Below are 22,255 nucleotides of genomic sequence, written 5' to 3' on the forward strand. Positions count from 1 at the left end.
GACCCAAATTTAATACCAAACAATATACTTGAAATCTCATTTCTTTTTTGACTTTTATCATTCTTCAGTGTCATTACTCCCTCTACAGGTAGAAAATGTAAAGTCACCAACTGTGATTCTAACAGTTTGTTGAAATGAAGGAAACCAAAAACACAAGTTTTATTAAAAGAAAAAAGTTAACTTATCTCCTTGGGCTGGTGTTAATTCAACTAGAAAAAATATACTCATTGTAACTTTTATAACCAAGTAGTAAATTTCCTATTGTCATTCAGGTATCCAAGTAAGCCCATCTAATTTTTAATATAAGGATCATATAACCTCTTTGAAACTTTGAGATTTGCAATTTACATGGGCAAATAAAAATTAGGAATCAACAGGCTCAACCCTTATCTGGCAGTCTACAATGAAGATCAGAGTCACATGAGTAGCAGGTATGGTTTAATATCAAATTTGATATAAAAATGCAGGGAGTAAGAGGACAGTACTTTTTCTAATGTTTAGACACAGTGGCTCATAAACAAATGACAGGTAATAAGATCTAATTTCATCTCCTTCTAACCCCGAATAAGAGCTCAGACTCGCTCATTTTATTTACCCTTCTCTTAACCCAGAGAATCCCAAATCTAGAAGCACATTACAATCATTTAGGGACTTTTAAAAAATTCATGCATGGGCCTCATCCAGAAAATAAATCAGAGAGAATCTTTCCTAGTGGACCAGGGTACTGGTAGTTTTAAAGAGCTACTCAGCTAAAATGATAAAACTCTCAGAAGAAAACAGGGAGGAATTTCATGACATTGTATTTGGCAACAATTTTTTGAATACGACACCAAAGTACCAGGAATATCCAGAAAAACAGCTAAGTTGAACTCCATCAAAATTAAAAACTTTGTGTAGCAAAGAACACTGTCAAGATAGTAAAAAGGCAAACTCATGGAATGCAGAAAAATATGGGCAAAGCACATACGGATAAGGGATTAATAGCCAGAGTATACGTATGTGAATAGATGGTCAACATCATTAGTCATGAGGGAAATACAAATCAAAACTACAATGAGATACCATTTCATACCCATTAGGTATTATTACAAACAACAAACAGAAAAAAACAAATGTTATCGAGAATGTGGAGAAACTGCAACTCTTAAAGAACTGCTGATAGATGGGGCGCCTGGGTGGCTCAGTGGGTTAAGTCCCTGCCTTCGGCTCAGGTCATGATCCCAGGGTTCTGGGATCAAATCCTGAATCAGGCTCTCTGCTCGTTGGGGCGCCTGCTTCCCCCCAACGCCCTCTCTGTCTATTTCCGATCTCTGTCAAATAAGTAAAATCTTTAAAAAAAAGAAAAAAGAACCGTTGGGAGAAATGTAAAATGGTTCAGCCGCCATGGAGAACTGTATAGTGGATCCTCAAGAAACTAAGCAGCATTACTCTGATTCAGCAGTTTCGCTTCTGGCTATATACCCGAAAGAACTGAAAGCAGGAATAGATACTATGCACTCATAGCAGCATTATTCACATCAGCCAGAGGTGAAAATAACCCAAAATGTAGCATATACATACAATGCAGTATCATTCAAATAGTTTTAAAAAGGAAGGAAATTCTGACACATGTTGAAACACGGATGAACTTTTAGGATATTATGCTCAGGGAAAAGAGCTAGGTACAAAAGGGCAAATACTGTGTGATTCTACTTATTCGAGGTTCCTAGAATCATCAAATTCATAGAGACAGTAGAATGGCGGTTTCCAGGTAATGGGGAGTCAGTGTTTAAAAGTAGAGTTTCAGTTGGGAAGATGAAGTTTTGAGATGGATGGTGGGGATGGCTGCACAACAATGTGAATGTATATAATGCCACTAAACTGTACGTTTATAAATAGTTTATGGTTTAAGTTTTGTTATGTGTATCTTACCACAATTAAAAAAAAGCCATTCAGGCAATTCCAATTAGCAGCCAGAGCTGAGAGCCAGTGCTCCAAAGACCAAGGAAATAAGCCAAGACTGGGAGAGGGGAACAACCTGACATAAGAATATGTCCTTTCAAGCAAGTATATGTTTCTGATAAGAGAAAGAGAAAAATATATCATCTGGAAAGTGTGTTTATAAATTAAATTTCATCATTACACAAATATAAAACCTTATATTCTATCCTCTAGAGAAAAATGTCATCTTTCCATACTGGCCCTCTTCAAAGTGTTAGCAGCATTTACATTCTTCTCACAAAAACTTTGTAATAGCATCTTCAAAGTCACATACATAGGACTTTATTGAGAGTTTATAGGCTAGAAGTACTGGTGATAAGTGAAATACCCACATACTCATTTATGCCTCACAATCGTCACCAGGCAGCTAGTAAGTGGCAGGGCTAAGACTAAACTAGGTCTGTTTGACTCTTAATCTCTCTTTCTCTGTCTGGTTTTGAGCCCATTAACTGAACATTATCCACATATGCTCACTTCCATGTCACTGGTGCTCTTGCCACTTTCTCCTCAACTCCTACAATCAAAGCTTTTTTGAAGTCCAGTTTATATCCTAGATCATCAGAACCTTTCTTGAAGTCATCTAACAAGATAGCCAGAGGATTTAATTTCCACCTTTTTAATGAGAAGGTTGCATTATTTATGTCCCCATGACCAAAGCCCTAAGATGCTGAACTAGCATGAATACTGGCTACTGCAAGCCCTAAAGAATCTTCTGGAGACCCAAGACTGTCTGAATATGTGTATAGGATGGAGGGGAGTACCTCTGGCTTATGGCAGGAGGGAAGTGCTTGTGCTTTTGAGAAGCTAAGATGGGAAGAAAGAAAACAAGAACTTAGACATTCTGCTCTCAGGGCACCTGAGTGTCTCAGCTAGTCAAGCAGCTAACTCTTGATTTTAGCTCAGGGTTGTGAGATTGAGCCCCACATCGGGCTCTGCACTCAGAGAGGAGGCTGCTTGAGATTCTTTCTCTCTCTCTCTCTCTCTCCCTCTCCCTCTGCACCCCCCTTGTGTTTTTTTTCCTCTCTCTCTAAAATAAATTTAAAAAAAAAAGAAAGAAAGAAATTCTGCTCTTGCTGCTCCCTCACAATCACCCTGCATTTGGTATATCACTTAGAGAAACTGGGAACTCTGGTCTATGTTCAGGAGTCAAGTCAGGACAGTCTGAAAAGAAATCTTGCTCTGAAGAGCTGAGAACAGGTGGGAACTAATCCAATTGTCTCACTCTTCCTTTTCCGTACCAGTGAGGTGAGAAATGACAGTAAAAGATTGAAGAATACAATCTTTAAATCAATTTCTGTCCAGATCCTCCTCAAAGGGGAGGAGCTGTGTCCTGAGATGGTGTTTGGTGATAACTGCAGTCTTGTGGTGCCTGAGTTGGCAACCCCATAGCCTATCCACTTTCATCCCTTGAGGTTATCACTGGGGCTAACACAAACCTCAGCAGTGGTTGTCAACCCAGGCTACACATTAAAATGATCTGGCACTTAGACAGATACAGTTTTTCCAAAGGTCCCCAGGGACCCTAAAGCACAGCCTGTCTCCTGCATTACTTGAGAACAGCCAATACATAGTAAGACAAGATATTGAGGACCACAAGTATTTCATGGAAGAAAAACAAAATGGATTCTAAATTATATGAAATACAGAAAGGGTAGACCAGATTAGGAATTTAAACTTCTTAAAATAACAGTAAGAGATATTACTATTAGAGTATAAAAGAAGAAAACAAAAAACAGTGCAGAAATATTAAGTATAAAGAATGTAATAGTTGAACTAAAAAACAATAGGTGAGATAGATAAAAGAACACATATACCTGAGGAATGAGCTAATTGGAAGACCAGATCTCTCAGAAGAAAAAGGAAGAGAAAAAACACCAGGAAATATAAATTTGAAAGACTAATGTCCACATAAGTGATGTTCCAGAAAAAGGAACAACGGTAGTAAAAAATTTCGTTGAATAAATAATGGGAGATAATTTCTTCAGAATAAGATGAAAAAGGTCAGAAGGACAGGGTCGGCTCTCAGTATCAAATAGGAGAGAAAGGAAAACCTCAGAGCTAGTAACACTACAGTAAAATTTAAAATATAAAAAGACCAACATTTTCAACAGAATGCTTATCATACATATGATAATATGTGTTATCATAGATATGATAGCAAAACTGTTTACAGAAAGCAAATCAACAAAAACATGAAGTAAAGACATCATCAAATGTTTATGAGGCTGTTAGGTCAAGTCCAATTCTGTAAGAGAAAAAATTCCATTATTAAGTAAGTGTTTACAGGAAGAATGGAATAGGGACATTAAGCTCTTCAACTACTAGCCAAGTGTCCTATATTCCAAGACTACAGTTAAACTTGCTTCTGGCCAAATTAAGGTTTCATCTGTCTGTATATTTCTATTTAGGATCCTCTTTTGAGGAATACCTAAAACCTCTACTCTCAAGGTAGGTCTCAATAAAGACAGATCTTGGCTAGTTTGGGTATGTGCATTTGAAACACAACACATTCAGTTATCCTTTCAGAACACATAATTAAAAGCCCAGAGGGTTTATATATACATACATACACACATATATATATATATATATATCCTCCTGCAGCTGTGGAGATGAAGTGGATGAAACGGGCATGGATTTAACTGCCAAACACCTCCAGTTTTCTAATAATAGTAAAAAACCCAGAGACTTCTCATAAATATGTTCTCAAAGGAAGGTCCTTGTTCTTTTTCCTGCCCATTTTTTTGTAAGTTATGCCAGAGGCTCATAGAAATTGCTTAGTAGTGGCTTACCTGGTCAATATCAGCATTTCTTGGAAGAAAATAAACAATATTATTAGTTATCTTCTGGGAAAGCCTGAAGATTTCGAAGGTGAATAATAGTTAAGGAATGGTAACAAAAACAGCAGTTAATTTCTAATCACAGATATGTTATACCATAACTCAAATGTATTTTGGTATGTAACTATGAGACACACATTTATATTCTCTAATGGAACCTAAGAGAATTAAATAGCAGATTTGTAATTCAGATGGGTCAGAGATTAGAAGTTAAGCCCATTCATTCGATTACCCATGTGGAAGGCAGCCAAGAGTCAGAAATACACTTTCTCTTTCTGCCGTTTCCTAATTATTATGAAAATATAATAGGAAAGCACAATACAACCACTTTCCAGTAAAGAATAAAGACAAGTAAATCTGGTCATTGTGGCTTACATTCTAAATTTTAAATAGCATTTTAGAAACATGCTTCCTGTTCGGGGGATTCCTCTGGGTAGGAGAGATAAAGAAAAGGACAAATAAATGTTGTTCTTCATGAAAGAAGGGTTTCCTTCAGTATCTTGGAAGACTGACAGGGAACATCTGAAGATGCAAAGAGAATAGGCACAAGCCAATATAAGTTGAAGAAAAGTTAAGAGATGGTCACCCAGAGTCTATGGACAGACAGGTCTTGAGGAAACTCCCAATTTCCAAGGCAATAATTTCAAGCAATTAGTATTTCCCAGTTGTTTTATAATGAAAAAACTGGATAGTGCCCGAAGGAAATATGTCTTCACACCTGCCATTCCTCTTGGAAGTAAACCACCACTTAATTTTTACATACTGGCTTTTTATGCAAAATAAACTGGAATCTATCAAGTGCCATTAATATTTCCCCACTTCACTCATGTCTCTTTCTGAAACACACATACACACACTCACTCATATGCACATCTTTCTCTCCACAACCACTGTCTGAGTAAACGCTCAGCCTTCCAAAGGATATCCATCAGGAGACATCATGGTCCTGATGTCAAAGGTCTCCGCAGTAGCGTAATCTGGTCCTCCCCAAGGAGGGCTAAGAAACACAACATCAGCCTTTAAATGTGAAGCCAGCAAGAGGAAATCTCCACAGATGAACTCTATCTTGTCTGCTATTCCATAAACTTCTGCATTATTGCGAGCAAGATCAATCTTCACAGGATCAATATCAATGGCAATCACTAAAAGCGGGAAAAGAAGAGTCAAATGACACTGATCTATAGAACAGTTCATCTTCTGAGCAGTCTGATTTTTTCTCAGTGTAAGAACTTTTTTTAAAGACTAAGAGAATATGGCACATGTATCAGAGATAAAGAACTTAATTAAAAATTTTAATCTAAGTTAGAAAGATTCACTTGAGTAGCACTAAGAAAATTTGACCGAAGGACTTGGCTTTCAAAGTTGTCACTCAGCCAGGTTTTCCAAAGCAAGTAGTGACAGCTGCCACACCATATCTTCTGAGAGGTAAACACGTGCTTAGCTCTGTGCTCTGAACAGCCTGAGTGGCAAACACTTGGAAAGATCACTGACTACATGTCAAGCCTCTAACACTAGGATTTCAGAAACAACCAATTTCCTAAAATGAAACAAAGCTTCCAAAGAAGAACAAATTTGACAACTTTTACAGAAAAGCAAATTAAAACACATTTTGACAAACCCATAGAGCTAGTTTATGAAGAAGAAACGTAAAAGCGTCTGCTGATAATGTTTAATCTTAGGAGGAGGGAACCGACAACACTGTTTTCATTGGATGGGCTTTCATTTAATTTATTGCAATTTCATAATTAGCAATGCAAACATAAGTTATTTTTAGCTCACTCCTATCTGGCAGTCAGTAACTCAAGTGCACCTGTATGTGCACCAGTATGCTGGTGGCAATATTTCATATTTGGAAAGGCTAAGTGGAACCCTGATGCATACAACATGGTTGTCATGGAAACATAGTTTTCTAGAAAATGCCGGTTTCAAAATTTGTTAACACTTTTGAGAAGTAATGCACTAAATAAATCACTTGAACAATGAATACAAGCTCCAATTACATGCTGAAATCATGCATTTACAATGCTATATTTTCTGTTCTAAATAAACTACCATTCCTAAGAGAAAAGACGAAAATATTCTTTTCAGCTGTTAAATCTGCTCCATTTGTAGTATAGAGACAGATGGGAAGATATGCTGACAACACCAAAAACTCAATGGGAAAAATGATTTTCAACATCAAATATATTCAGTCAATCCTCATGTTTTCATCTACATTTGTCCTAGAGGCTGCTTTGGTTTTAGGCCTAACAGAATGGAAGCACTCATTCTATCATGTAAAGGAAATGCTGGCAAATGTTGAATGACATCATACAGAACTGCACTGTCCATGAAATGGTAGTCACTAGCCATATGTGGTTATTACCTTTAAACTGATTAAAATGACAAAGAATTTAGATCCTCAGTCACACTGCCACATTCTTTTAAGATTTATTTATTTATTTGAGAGAGAGAGAATACATGCATGCATTCGGAAGCTGGGGGAGGGGCAGTGGGGAGAAGGAGAGAAAATTATCAAGGAGATTCTCCACTGAGTGCTGAGCCTGACACAGGGCTCCATCCCAGGACCTTGAGATCATAGCCTGAGCTGAAATCATGAGTCAGCTGCTTAACCCACTGAGCTACCCAGACACCCCCACACTGTCACATTTCAAATGACCAACAGCCACATGTGGCTAGTGGCCTATGATACTAGACAGTGCAGATACACAACATTTCCATTATCACAGAAAATTCTATTGGATAGCAGTAATACTGAAGTATAGAGAAAGGGAAAAAATCTTTAACATCAAAATGCAAAACTTTGTGGATTCTCTAACCATTTAGTTGAGTACATGCCTAGACAACCATTGGGTCTGGGTGTAGCAGAAGTAGCCTTCCTTTAGCTTGGGACCCACATCAGATATTTTTCTTTAACAAATGTGTACTAAGCTACAGAAAGCTTTGGCAAGAGACCTATATTCATAGAAATACAAATCTACAATACGGATAGTTTCCATAATATTTTGAAAAAATTTCCATATCCGTTTGCCGCTTTACCAGAAGGCAGATATTTTAATTGTCATGCTGTGATACAATGTCAAAATGAAGACAAATTTGAAAATTTTTGAGGAAAAATTATTTTAATGCAATAAACACTGGTCTAACAGAGCTGGCAAGTGCAGAGAACTTTAAGAATAAATAATGAATTCAAGGAACACAAGAAAATAACTCCTATTCCAGTAAATGTGAAGACAACTTTCATTCAGGCTATTAGAAGACCATGTAGGGTGAGAACTGTCATGCCCTGGAGCATGATTTAATAAGGGTCACAGTTCAGCAGCATGGGTCTGGGTCTTCAAGGTTAAGTTTTCCTTCACCAGTTTTTAGCTTCTATATTATACTTCCAGACTCATACTTTCCTAGTTAACATTAAAAACTTGAAATAAATTTAAGAGACTTAACTGTTAATTCACTGAAACAGATGCTGCATGTATAATACAAAGATGCTGGGGGGAAGAGCATCTTCAGAGAACAATTGGTATCTTTAAAATGTCACATTATACTACACTTTAAAAATAATTTAGAAAGAACAGGGATATCAGAAAAAAAACAGAGTAAAAATCCTGCCTTCATGACTCAGCTATGTCCATTTGGGCAGACCTTCCAATTTTACAAAGTTTTTTTTTTTTTTTTTGCTTTGGGAAATAGCAGACATATAACCTACTTGACATAGTTCCTGGCACATATATAGTGACACAAGGTTTCTTTTTCATGATTCCGAAGTCAAACGACCACGAGAATGACCTAATACTTTAAAAATTTTCAATTTTACAATGCACAAACTGAAAGGTATTACAGAGGTTATCTTAATTGTTAAACGATGTCCAAAGTCACAAAGGTGGCAAAACTGGAACTCCTTAACCACTCATCTTCTAAAGAATGGTTTCCCATTTTAATATTTTTAGTTTTTTATAATACTATAATTTTGGCTTCACCAAACTGTGTCTGTGTAATCCTGAGCAAGTTATTTCATCTCTTTATTTCCCAGTTTATCTGTGAAACGCAGATAGTAAAAGATACACTTTACAAGACCGCTGACTAATAAATACATATTAAGCACTTATACCAATATGAGATACAAACTGTATGCTTACTATATGCTAACTATTATTATTTTAAATATTTGGCATTAAATTACTAATTATATAATAAATCTTAGCAAAGACAGGCTAAAGCAAAATGAAACATTTACTGAATAAATTAAAAAGAAATTACTGATCTTCCTTTGATGGCTAATTACCTCTTTTTCCTGTTAACGCAAACTGAATAGTATTTCCTCCAACTCCACAAAATGCATCTACTACAATGTCACACTTGAAGGACTGGCTGACCCGGCCAGCAATGTGTTCAGCAATCTTCTCAGGAGTAACTGAAAACCAGCCCTCTGTGAAGCGAAGAGTATTTCTGTTAAGATGTTTAGTTTCAAGACGCCAACCCAAGCATAAACATAGCAAACATACACACACATACACATATACACACACACACACACACACACACACTATATATATAATATATATATTATATGTACTTGAGCAAAACTTAGTTTCTCTTTTCCAGAAATTATAAGTTACTTAGTTTTAAAGTTCTGCCAAGCTTGTTATACAAAGGACCAGTACCATTTCCATTCCCAATTTCCACCAAAGCAACTGCCTCAATTTTTGCCTGATTCTTTTGTAATATACTTCTAATAATTGAATGCAATTTTTAGTTTTTGTCTGAAGTATTAACTACTGACTATTATGGAAAATGGAAAGTTAGCTATCCAACTGGCTCACTTCCCAAACTCCACTGAGTTTCCTGATTACTTCATTTCTAATGGGGAAGCAAACTGACCTCCTTTCCCAATAGAATTAACATTTTTTTCGGAAAGCTATTTCTCTGAACTTTCCTTACCAAAACTTTAAATGGCTCCTCATTGCTGGAAGAATAAACATATAAACTCCCTTTATAGGAATTAAAAAGCTTTTATCCAGTCTTATTTCTCCAAACACCTATGCACTTTCTTCAATACACAACATTTTGTAAATTACTATAAAAAGCTGACAGAACCCAAAATTCTAACCCCAGATCAAGCCTCCTAATTTTGAGTTATTAAGACCAGTGTTTAAGTAGCCCCAATATGAAACTAAGCATCACTTTGTAGAACTGCATTAAGGAAGGTGTTCAAGATATAGCAGGAACACTCTTTCTAGTTCCAGTGTTAATTCATTAAGTGGCGTCTTTCTGAACTAGGTATTTTGTCATCAGATGTTCTGCTTAATAATCGATTGATTCCTTTTATTATTTATCCTAAAATATAGATTAAGTATAGATTAAACCTGAATGTGAAGTTTTAAAAACACATGTATATCCAAATTGAGAGACTATAGAAAATAAATGGGTCACCTTTCTTTGGAAAAATGTCAAAGTCATAAAAAACAAAAAGGCCGAGGAACTATTCCAAATGAAAGGAAACTAAAGAAACATGAAAACTAAATGCAATACATGATCCTATACTGGAAGGAAAAAAAAAATGCCATAAAAGACATGACCAGGATAACAGATTACATAAGAGTCTGGACTCCAGATGATAATAACTGTAGTCATGTTAAATTTGCAATTTTATCATTGTTACATAAAGTATCCTTATTCTCAGAAAATACACACACACACACACACACACACAGTGTTAAGGGGTAGGAGCAACTGGATCAGAAACACACACAGAATGGTAAAGCAAATGTGGCAAATGTTAAAAATAGCCAAATCTGGGTAAAGGGCATTATAAACAATTTTTTACTATTCCTGTCACTTTTTTGTTAAGTCTGAAATTATTTCAAAATAGTGTTAAACATTATATACATATTTTACCTCTGTCCAATTTAATCCCATCATCAAAACGGGAGAAGAGCCTGTATCTCTGTGCCCAGTATTTTGCCAGCTCAGGAACAGCAGCGATCTCAGGAGGCAGACCAATTACCTTTCTGTTCTTGTTTTTCTTTTTCTTCTTCTTCTTTTTACTTTCCACTAAAATAAAATAGTGTAAAGACAGATATTCACTATGAAAAAAGGAAATCATAGATGAATTTATCTAAGAAGTAAGTGTAGCCACATTCAGTAATTACAATGTGGGAATGCACCGCAGACTATACAGGCAACGGCCCTACAGAAGAAGCGGGAGGGCATACTGCAAACAGCACTGACTTTAGATTATAGCCCTATTTTGCTATTTATGAGCTCCCTGAGCTTGGAACAGTAACCCAGGCTCTGTAAGATCCAATTTTTTAATTCCTTGAAAGGAATGAATGAATAATATTTCACCTACGTACTTCACAGGATTGTTAGGACATATGTAGAGATACTATATAGGTATAAAAGTTATGATTTCTGTTAGAAAAGACACTGCTTTAATTGGTCAATTATAGAAATCCAAACATTTCTCTTCCCTTCTTTAAAACAAAATCTCCAGGGCTCCTGGGTGGCTCAGTGGGTTAAAGCCTCTGCCTTCGGCTCAGGTCATGTTCCCAGGGTCCTGGGATCAAGCCCCACATCAGGCTCTCTGCTCAGCAGGGAGCCTGTTTCCTCCTCTCTCTCTCTCTGCCTGCCTCTCTGCCTACTTGTGATCTCTACCTGTTGAATAAATAAATAAAATCTTAAAAAAAAAAAACAAAAAAAAAAAACAAAAAAAACCAAAATCTCCCAAGGACTGATTAAGCCCCTAACTTCCAACTTGGTCAATCCTCTGAATCCAGACATGACCTGAAGGGTCATGTGGCCTCTGGGAAATTAAAACAGGTCACTGCTTTAATGTTAATAGAAAGGGATCTCATTCATTCCGAGATTGACTTTTGCTTAGATAAACAATTTTTATTAATTTGGTTATTTGGTTTAAGTTCCAAGGTTAGAAACAGCAACTTAGAAAGAGTGCTATCAGAGCTAAGTATAATGACAAGAATTGATGTTGACAAATAAAAATGACTACATTTAAATGATCCTTAAGGATAGGACTATGTCTTAATATGGTCATCTGAGCATTGTAACACTCAAGGTGTTATCAACAGCAAAGTGTAGTAAGAGTGTTTTAGGAGAGGGGACACTAACATTTTGAGTGAATAATTACTTACTGTGCAAGACCATCCTGTACATGATGTAACATTAAGCAACCCAAAATACTAAGTGTTGGTATCCCCAGGTATCCCAGGTATGCCCTTGAGGTGGTGGTATCACCCCAGGTGAGAACTACCAGCAATATGAGGCAAGGTAATTAGGGAAGTAGGGGAGGGCCGGAAAATGGGATTGAGGAATCAGACAACCTGGTACTGCGTCCTTCTATGCTGCCAACTGGTTCTGTGACCTCAGGCAAATTTCTTAGTTTCTCTGAGCTTAACTTTCTGTATTTTTAGAATGAGGATAATCCTGCCTACTTCACTGGGTTATTTTATAGATTAAATAAAAATGAGGCACATAAAGGCATTTTGGAAATCTACAAGTACCACATAAACATCAGTTGTACATGACAATACAAAAATTTAAACTACTTTAAGTATACATTTTAGAAAGGCAAAGAAGTATGTGATACAAAGAATACAGCTCTATACACACACACACACACATACACACAAAATATTAAGATTCAAATGAGGTATTTTCCAAAATTCTAAATTAAGAAAGAGACCATCACAATATAATTGTTTCATTAGGGCAAGTCTGAAATCATTCATCGATAAAAATGAATACATGTCAAATGAAAATTTCTACCTCATAAAAGGCTCAATATTCCATTGAATACAATTATAAATTATAAAAGAACATTTACTGTAGAATACATTCAAATAGTACAAAAGGACATAAACTGAAAAATGTGACTCCATTCTGCATTCATTATAGACAACTGCTATAAATACTTTATGTCAGTGTACCACCCAAACAACAAACTACCACTACCAACAACCATTACCACAAAAGCACCCCCTGGCCCCAAAGAATCATCAAAAGGAAAACGAGGGCAATACCAAATTTTAAGCCAGTCACTTTTAGCCTAGGGAAGAGGGTAGTGGCAGAGACCAATCTTAATGGCACAGACAGAGGGACTCAGTTTTCCCACGTGCTTGGCCTTTTCTTTTCTCATGCTTGCTCAGCCAAGAATGTAGTGTTTTGGCGCCTAATCTTTGCCACTGGCATTTATACTTGCTGTGTGCCTTCTCTCCAATTAAAAATAAATAGTACTGAATCCTTAGGTACAGATGATTTAGAAGTGAAAACTAGGGAAGCATATTACCGAAATTCATCAGCAAGCTGAAGGCATTCTTAATCTTACCTTCAGTTTCTACCTGAAGAGAATCTGGGGTAATCTGAGTAACACCATCTTCCTTATCCATAATAGCTACTACTGTGTTGTCTCCCTCCTTTTTTTCTGTTTCAAGTTCACCAGCTGAAGACATGGCATGACACTTTTCAGGCTCTGGATTACTTGTCTCCAGTGGGTCATCACCTTTTTCAACAGGCATTTCTTGTTCCTCTGAGTCACTGCTCGTGCAGGTGTCTTGCACATTGTCATGAGAAACTGATTCCTGTGATGCTTCCTCATCCATTGGCTCATTAATCCATTTTAGGAATTTTTCTACCTGAAATTTTAAGTCATTACAAGCATGAATGAATTCCAAATTACACAGAATATTCCCATCTGTTTTACCATTTGGACTTCACTGAAGCTGTTGTAATTATCTCTAATACGTATACTGTATCATACAAGCTAATTATATATAAGTAATTCTGAGCTAACTATACTTTTATATCTGGACATACCATGACCTTATTAAAGATTTCTTTAAAAGGAAGAAAATATCAGATTAAACACATGACAATGACCTTCCTGTAATCAATTAACACTAAGACAAAGCTGAACTGTTCTCGTAGCTTTGCATAAAAGGCTTCTAATAATATAACCATACTATGTGGTATTACCATTACAAATGTACCTACTTATTGTTGAGTCATTATTATTAACTTTTCAAATTATACAGACCTTTCTTCAATGGCTCAGGTTACGTTAAACTGTACTCAGCACCAAAGATAAACTAAAAAGATCTAGTGTCCATCTATCTGTAAGGAAAATAGGAGTGCTATCTTAGAAAGCAAGCTGTCCTTTAATGGAGCAGTAAAGCCAGTAAAATGATTCCTAAAAACTGAGTTTCTTAGAAATGTTAACAAGGTGTTAACAGATGATATGTATATCCTTGCACACTTCTGTAACAAGAACATTCTTTGTAACAGATCCTGGTGACCTTCCTATGAGTTAGCATAGAAATTGGACGATGAGCATAAATAACAACCCAGAGTCTTTAAAGGGACTGTGTTTATAGAGCAGTCAGATATCTAAGGACACAACAGTCATATTTCTTTTCTTCTTGGCAATACTTAGCAGTTATGTTTTTGCTCTTTGTCTATAGCTGGATGTACGGGGACTATCACATCCAACATGTAAAAAATTCTGTAAGACTGACTGCTGATATTAGGAAATGTGTTCCAGATATAACCAGGACCACTAAAATATTAAAATATCACCAGCAACCAATCTGAAATATAACAAAAATAAAGCTAGCTATAAATCTGTAGCATGTTTTGGAAGAATGCTTAAGTTGGAAAGGATAATGTATCCTAAGGGTAAAACAAAGTCATCACAGGGTCTGAGATTTTGTTTTGTTACCTGAAGGAGCTGCTGGAGAGGTAACCGACGCAAAGGTTTTGCTCACTAGAAGGTGTTTTATTTTTTCCCCTCTATAATGGATATGCATCACTCATCAAGCCAAGCAAAAATAATTCTAATTACATTTGTTTTTCAGGTGCTTGGACAGCAGGTATAGCAGAGTGAAAGAGAGGGGATGTGAATATTCCAGTTAGCAATGTAAATCACTGAATTAGCATCAAACTATTAGGATGAACTGATTAGTGCAACGTTTGACTAATCACCTCTAGATGAGCTCAAAATTAAAGCTTACAATAAATGCAGGACCAGATACTAATTTCCAGGATCCTACTTAGCCTGAGGCAGATAAGAAATTCTCACTGTTACTATATATATGAAGCAATTTTATCTATTTATCTTTCCAGTGATACTAGCTTTCAAAATATCACTTTTTCATATTACTCTCAACTTACTCTATTTCAAATTTGGTTCACATGGTATATGCCTTTGGGAAGGAAGGGGAAGAGAATTTCAGGTACCTTTATATCTGATAGAAACAAGATTTCCACCTGAAAAAAATTTTAAAGAGTCAAGCTCACAAAATGAAATTTTATCTGTAAATAGAGAATAAAATTTATATGTACCTTAGTCAAGGTTTTGCTTTTTTTGAATGCTTTTTCTGACTCTTCAGTAAAGAAAATGTGTTTGTTTTTCATATTTATTTGTCTTCTCATGTCCAGGAACTTTGACTTATACTTCACATTCTTCTGTAGGTATCTGACCCGCCGATGACTGAAGTTTGAAATTCCACCATATCTGTGATCAAACCAAAGGAAGTTGACTCAAACCTTAAGTTCTGAGTTTCTTTTCTTATATGAAAAGAGAATAAAACTGACGATTTTCACTATTTTTCTACTACCACCATTTAATTTTTATTTTATTTTCTACTAGCCACCATCTTATTTTTCTAAATTATAAAGATTATGAAATAAAGTTCGAATGTAGAGGAATTTAGGGTCTTGGTTATATGTTAACTTCCAAGTTAATGTGAAACACCAGTTGGGGAGATCAACATACCTTACATATAACAGAAAGCAGATATTACATAGTAAAATATAAAAAGGAAATATTAGAAAAATATAACCCCACTGCATATTAGGAAAATATAATCTTTTCTCATGGTGAGAGGATACCAAAGCACTTTAATACATATTTGGGTACATCGGAACTATTTTATCTTTTAAATTTTTATTTGAATTCTAGTTAGTTAACATACAGTGCAATATTGGTTTCAGGAGCAGAATTCAGTGATTCATCACTTACATACAAACCCCAATGCTTATCCCAGGTTCCCTTTTAAATTCCTGTCACCCATCTAGTCCATTCCCCACCCACCTTTCTCCATCAACCCTCAGTTTGTTCTCCGTCATTATGAGTCTCTTATGGTTTCTTTTTTTCCCTCCACCTTCCCATATGTTCATGCTTTGTTTCTTAAATTCCGTAAGTCAAGTCATTTGGTATTTGTTTTTCTGAATTGACTTATTTTGCTTAGCATAATATACTCTTAGCTCCATTCATGTCATTCCAATTGGCAAGATTTCATTCTTGTGGATGGCTGAGTAATATCCCATTGTATATATGTACCACATCTTCTTTACCCATTCATCATTTGATGGACATTTGCACTCTCTCCATAATTTGGCTATTGTTGATATGAATTATTTTCATTTATTTTGAAGATTTTATTTGTGTGAGAGAGAGAGCAAGCACAAACAGGGGGAGCAGCAGGCAGAGGGAGGAGACGCTGAGCAAGGAGCCTGATGTACGGCTCAATCCCAGGACCCTGGGATCATTACCTGAGCCTAAGGTAGATGCTTAACTACCTAGGTATTCCTATACGAGCCACCTAGGCATCTCTCTACAAATTATTTTAAAAGTGGTCACTGATTTTTTAACTTAAATTGATCTGAGCTTACCAAAGAAGCAAACCCCTATTATCAAAATATTTAGAGAATACCAGTTGATCTAATCATCTGAATTTTTTAAGTCCTAAATCATACAGAACTAGTACAAAGACTTCTTTGACTGTATCAAGCCTCGTTTAAGTACATCTTTCACAGTGCCACAGACTCTTAGAAATTTAAAGTGTAATATACAATTAGCATTTATGAACTAAAGAGTTTAGTGTTAAATGTCAGGTGCTTTCATCTAGTCGTGCTGTAAACTTCTTTATAAAGTCTATTTTATGCTTTTTTTTTTTAAAGATTTATTTATTTTATAGACACAGCATGTGCACACAATGAGGAGGGGCAGAGGGAGAGGGAGAAACTTTAGTGGGCCCTGCTCCACGACCCTGAGATCACAACTTGAGCAGAAAGTTCAATCAACTTTGCCACCCAGGTGCCCCAATTTTATCCTTTAAAGTAGAACTAGGAATACTAAATAGAAGAAAAGTTAAATTCCAGGTAACAGAATAAATCTCCACAAATGTATAATAGCAAGAGCCACCCAAGTAATTTCTCAATAAAATTATATGTGGGTAGAAATAAATTCTGCCAGAATCTTAAACATGGCAATATCAGGAAAATATTTTATGTTACTAATCTTTATGATCTTTAGCTTTAAATGCTATGAACTACAACTGCCTTCAAGTACCATAAGGAGAGATAACAGATAGTTTAAATATATTCATAGTATTATAATTATGAGCATATATTTCTGAGCTAATTTGGATTCATTTTATAAGTCAATTTTGAGATCTATGTCCTCTTCTTTCTGACTTCATAATATGTAGATATCAGTTAAAATTTCACAACTAAGAAAACAAATCTCACCCCTTGAAACATCAAAGACCTTAATCTTGGTTTAAATCACTGGTGCAAGCTGACATAAATGTCTTTAGTGCGCCTTAACTACTCAGTTCAGTCTTCAAGGTATATACAACAGACCCCTCAATTTTCTTATATCTAATTCAGTTTTCTTTCATTTTCTTCGGGTTCAGATTTCTTATAAATCTTAGATTTAGATGCTTGGGCATTTAATCCCAGAGAAAACTTATACTTTCTGTATACAAATGTTCATAGCAGCTTTATTTGTAATAGCAAAATACCACACATAATCCAAATATTCTTGCACAGATGAATGATTAAAACTGATATATCCATACAGTGAATACTATTCAGCAGTAAGTAGGAATGAACTATTGGTAAACACATAACTTGTGAGGAACCTCAAGGGCATATGCCTAGATCTTAGGAACAACCTAGAAGGACATACAGGGTGGTCAGTTAAACATACAAATACTAGATAAATGTGCACATACTGATAAGTCAGGATGTTCATGGTACATTGTTGAGGAGAAAAAAGCAAGCTGCAGAACATGTATACTATGATTCTATTTTTGTGTTGTATAAAAAATGAGTAGCCTGTTATATGTATATAAGCATAAAAACACACAATTAAATTAGGAAGGATATATGCCAAATACTGCCTACCTCTGAGGAATGATTTGAAAGATTTTTACTCTCTTACTTCTGTTTTGAGTTTTAATGTTTTCATTATAAAAAAGAAAAAAGGCTACTGCAGACTTGAACTCGTCATGACATGCTTGCAAGAGATCTCAGATGTACACAAAGGCAGACATGTGAGATGCAAGGTAAAAAAGGGAACCATGCTTAGAAGTCTCAAAAGCGTGGACTAAATCCTTAATGTGATCATGACCAAATCACACCTCTGTGGGCTGCAGCTGCCTTACCCATGAAACTCTAATATTAGGTTGCTTTGAAGTACAACTGAGTTAATAACACAAGTGAATATATCAAACATGTAGTAATCTATGAGAAGTTAGTGTTTTAATGTAATATCTCAAATTCTATCAAATCTATAACCATCATAAGCTATCTGAATATCAGAGAACTTGAAGATAGCTGAAGTGTTACAACTTTAAGAAGACACAGTGTTTATGTAATATTTATGTATAATTAATTACTTTTGTCCTGAGCCAGGCTTGAATCCTAGAAGGGAACCACTGTCATCAAAGTCTGAATCTGGGTTTTCATCAACGTCCAGTTCGTGGCTAAACAAATAAACAAAAGGTAAACAGCAATAAGCCATTACATCCAGAGCCCACCAGTTCAGGCAAATATCAAAAGATATCATAATCAACCTACACACACACCTTCCTATTGCACAACCAACCACCAGCTCACAAACCCATGAAGACAGGAAAGAGCAGTTTAATCAGATTTTCCAAATATGCTAAACTACACAGCAGTGTTTGGAACACAGCAATAAGTACTCAAATCCTAATTATCTTTATACTTGAACATGGCACTAATACCTATCTCTCCATCTGCCTCTGGAAAGACACCTGTAAAAGCTGCAGCTTTAATCTCCTAGAGTGCTATTTTTAGTTTTCCTTAAAAATGAAGATGGAAACATTTGGTAAGTATCAATGCAACCAAAAAATTTACTCTCTCTCTCTGTATATATATTAAGAATAAGGTAGTGATACAAATAATAAGTAACCCATGATCATCAATTTATTGTGGATGCCTTCTAGTGATCCCTACTACCTAATGACAGTACCAAGTAAGAGAAAATGGTGAGAAATAATTCTTACAAATTAAGTTAGTCATTGAACATTTATGGTGAACCTACTAGGTTCCAGAAAATAAGTATGCCACACATAGTCTCTGCCTCCAGGAACTAAAGGAGGAATTATGGAGCATTGTATAGCATGTAGAAAAAACACAATGGAAGCATGCTTTTATGTATATACTAAGCTACTTAGCCTCCAAAGCTTGCCTATTATTTTTTCAGAAGATGGAATACTACATATCCTGTCAAAGAATTAAAATGTTATTAGCTAACACCTAAGTTTTGCAATGTCTTCTCTTTCCTTGTATTTTACGGAATTAGCATTTGACCATATTCTACTTATATTATTTGCTACTTGTTTAATTTTACATATCAATAGTATACTAGCACTGCTTCCTGAAGAGTTGGTCTGGGTGTTAGACTTAGAACTGCCATTGTTTTGCTATGTAACTCTGGGAAAGGCATTTATCCTCATTTTGTTTTAATATTCCCACCTACAGATTAAGAACATTAGATTACATATTTCTGAGATCTATTTTAGCAATAAAATTGCTAAAAATACTCAGACATTTGGGGAAAAAAACAGAACTTCCTTGAGAGAAACCTTATCAACTTATATACGAATTAAAAGCTGTCATCCATGGATAGCTACTGTCAGATTTATTACAGGCTAGTTTTTTGTCTTCCCAACGAGCTCATAAAAAAACCATTAGTTCCACTTTAGAAGCAAGAAACCGTGGCAGAGTCAGACGGGATCTGCCAAGTGTTCTAGGGTGTAGCGTCTTGCTAGTATGTCTCATCTTATTTCCTCACAGGACTGACAGCACTACAATATAACAAGCCCTTTGTAGGCACTCCCTCAAGGACACAAGTGCTTATGCTACCACACTGTGGAGAGAGAGGTAATATGCAACTTGCCTTCTCTTGAGTTTGCTTGGTTTACGTTCAGGTGGATCTTCTTCACTCTCATCTCCATCAATATTGTTGGGATGTGGTCTTTCTTTGATTGTGTTTGCTTCTGAAGAGTCCTGTGAATCTAAAGAGGCAGACATATTGCAGTGGATTTTCCCTTTAGTGTGACAACTCATCTGCCTTTTGCAAATGCTATCGAAATATTTTTGCTACCTTCCTGCAATGAACTGTACATGCATATCAGGCACAGTGCCAGACCACAACTACCTATTCTGTATTTCTACACCCAGAATCTGAGCATAAAAAAACTATAGCTATGTGTAATTATTAAAGTTTAAAAGTTTCCATGGTTTAACTACTTAAAGAAACAGACTAAAACTTTTTCCTCATAGCTGTCCATATCTACAGAAAGTAATCCACAGTTACCTTTGTGATAGCTAAGCAGTTATCACATTTGATAGAACTTTAATTAGTTAATATTAAAGGGAGAGAGAGAATCTCAAGCACACTCTGCTAAGCATAAAGCCTGACTTGGGACTTGATCTCATGACCCTGAGATCATGATCTGAACAGAAATCAAGAGTCAAATGCTTAACTGAGTGAGCCACTAAGGTTCCCCATATTTTGATGGAATTTTAACTTAAATCACTCTGAAGACAGCATAATACATTGATTAAAAATGATTTCTCGGGGGTGCCTGGGTGGCTTAGTGGGTTGAGGCCTCTGCCTTCAGATCAGGTGGTGGTCCCAGGGTCCTGGGATCGAGCCCCGCACTGGTATCTCTGCTCGGCAGGGAGCTTGCTTCCTTTTCTCTGCCTGCCTCTCTGCCTACTTGTGATCTCTGTCAAATAAATAAATAAAATCTTTAAAATAAAATGACTTCTGTTTATTAAGAAGCAAACACAGTTAATTATCTCTAATATAACTTAAATTAAAAGTAACAGCAAGGTAAGCACCACCATTTAGAAAAAAAATTTTAACTTGTGGTAGCTCCACCTGAGGGACATGTCTTTCTTCAGATTGGCACAAAGTGAGTGGGTGGGACTGGAAATGGAGATCTGCAGTGTAGACAAAGAGAGTCTGATTGTAGGCAATCTGTAGGCACAGATTATTTTAAGAGAACACCCAACCACAAACAACAGAAAACACATTTATATAGAAATGCAATATATACTTTGTATGTGTTTTTTAAAGATTTTACTTATTTCTTTGGAAGCAAGAGAGCATGAGTAGGGAAAGAGCAGCAGAAGAGGGAGGAGACTCCCTGCTGAGCAGAGAGCCCAATGTGGGGCTTGATCCCACCACCCTGGGATCATGACCGGAGCTGAAGACAGACACTTAACCGACTGAGCCACTTAGGCGCCCCTATACCTTGTGTTTTGATCTCAAGGCAAGATCTAAAATAAATTAAAACCTAGAATTCTCCGATTTATCCTGATGGGACTCACCCTGGGACTAAGTAAAGAAATGGATAATCTATATATATAGTTAGGAAAAAGGCAACGGAAGGCACGGACTATAAGGTTTAGTATATTTGACAAAGAGAAAAATAGGAAGATAAGTGAGGATGATCAAAGGAATAACAAGAAGGAATAAGAGAGGGGAAAATTCATTGGCCAGTATACATATTTCAAATTTTATGGTCAAAATTAGCACAGAAAGAAATCAGGAAAGTATAGAAGAGTATCAAAAGACCAATATAAAATAATCACATTATTTAAAAAAATATGAAAATAACAAGGAATGAGAGTAAGTAACTTCCATTGGAAGAGCACAGAGAAAAAAGAGATTAAGAGGTAGGTAGAGCCACTTCAGTAACTCTCTAAAGGAAACTCTCAGGTAGATGAAGATCAGCAATCTGAGGAGCAAAGCAAATCCAATTGTTAAATAAAAGGCCAAAAACTTTTGCTTCATATAGGGATGAGACTGAGAAGAAAGTCTTATAAACCAGACTTTTCTAGCACTAAACATCCATCTTCTGGAAGTTCAGAAGTCATAAAAATTTTCTCTCTCATTTTCCTGGTGCCATCAGTTAGAATTCTCCTTCTGAGCAAGAACATTCTTACCAACCTCTGACTTTTCTTAATATACCTCTCAATGGCTTTCCTTAGTCCTTTCTTTAAACCAGATTTTTTGTTTCGTTTCAAATCACTTAGGCGGGAGTCAATCAAATTCCTTATCCTGGATATTTTATGAGAATCCTAAAGTCAACCCT

At 36.0% G+C, this 22,255-nt stretch overlaps 1 protein-coding gene across 4 annotated transcripts in view; it reads right to left on the reverse strand.

Annotated features, from left to right (window-relative positions):
• The window catches only part of TGS1 (trimethylguanosine synthase 1), a 39,137-nt gene that overhangs the window by 7,245 nt on the left and 9,637 nt on the right, over nucleotides 1-22,255 (reverse strand). For 3 of the 4 annotated variants that reach the window (XM_059166429.1, XM_059166427.1, XM_059166428.1), the window contains 8 exons: nucleotides 20,047-20,164; nucleotides 18,518-18,604; nucleotides 15,174-15,345; nucleotides 13,162-13,468; nucleotides 10,716-10,871; nucleotides 9,103-9,246; nucleotides 5,746-5,962; nucleotides 4,773-4,851 (listed from right to left, as the gene is read on the reverse strand). In XM_059166429.1, the coding sequence (XP_059022412.1) occupies nucleotides 4,773-4,851; nucleotides 5,746-5,962; nucleotides 9,103-9,246; nucleotides 10,716-10,871; nucleotides 13,162-13,468; nucleotides 15,174-15,345; nucleotides 18,518-18,604; nucleotides 20,047-20,164 (1,280 nt within the window). The remainder of the gene's footprint in view (nucleotides 1-4,772; nucleotides 4,852-5,745; nucleotides 5,963-9,102; nucleotides 9,247-10,715; nucleotides 10,872-13,161; nucleotides 13,469-15,173; nucleotides 15,346-18,517; nucleotides 18,605-20,046; nucleotides 20,165-22,255) is intronic. The other variant, XM_059166430.1, reaches the window with a different exon arrangement.

The sequence above is a fragment of the Mustela lutreola genome, chromosome 3, assembly GCF_030435805.1.
Source record: "Mustela lutreola isolate mMusLut2 chromosome 3, mMusLut2.pri, whole genome shotgun sequence".
NCBI classification, from domain to species: Eukaryota; Metazoa; Chordata; class Mammalia; order Carnivora; family Mustelidae; genus Mustela; species Mustela lutreola.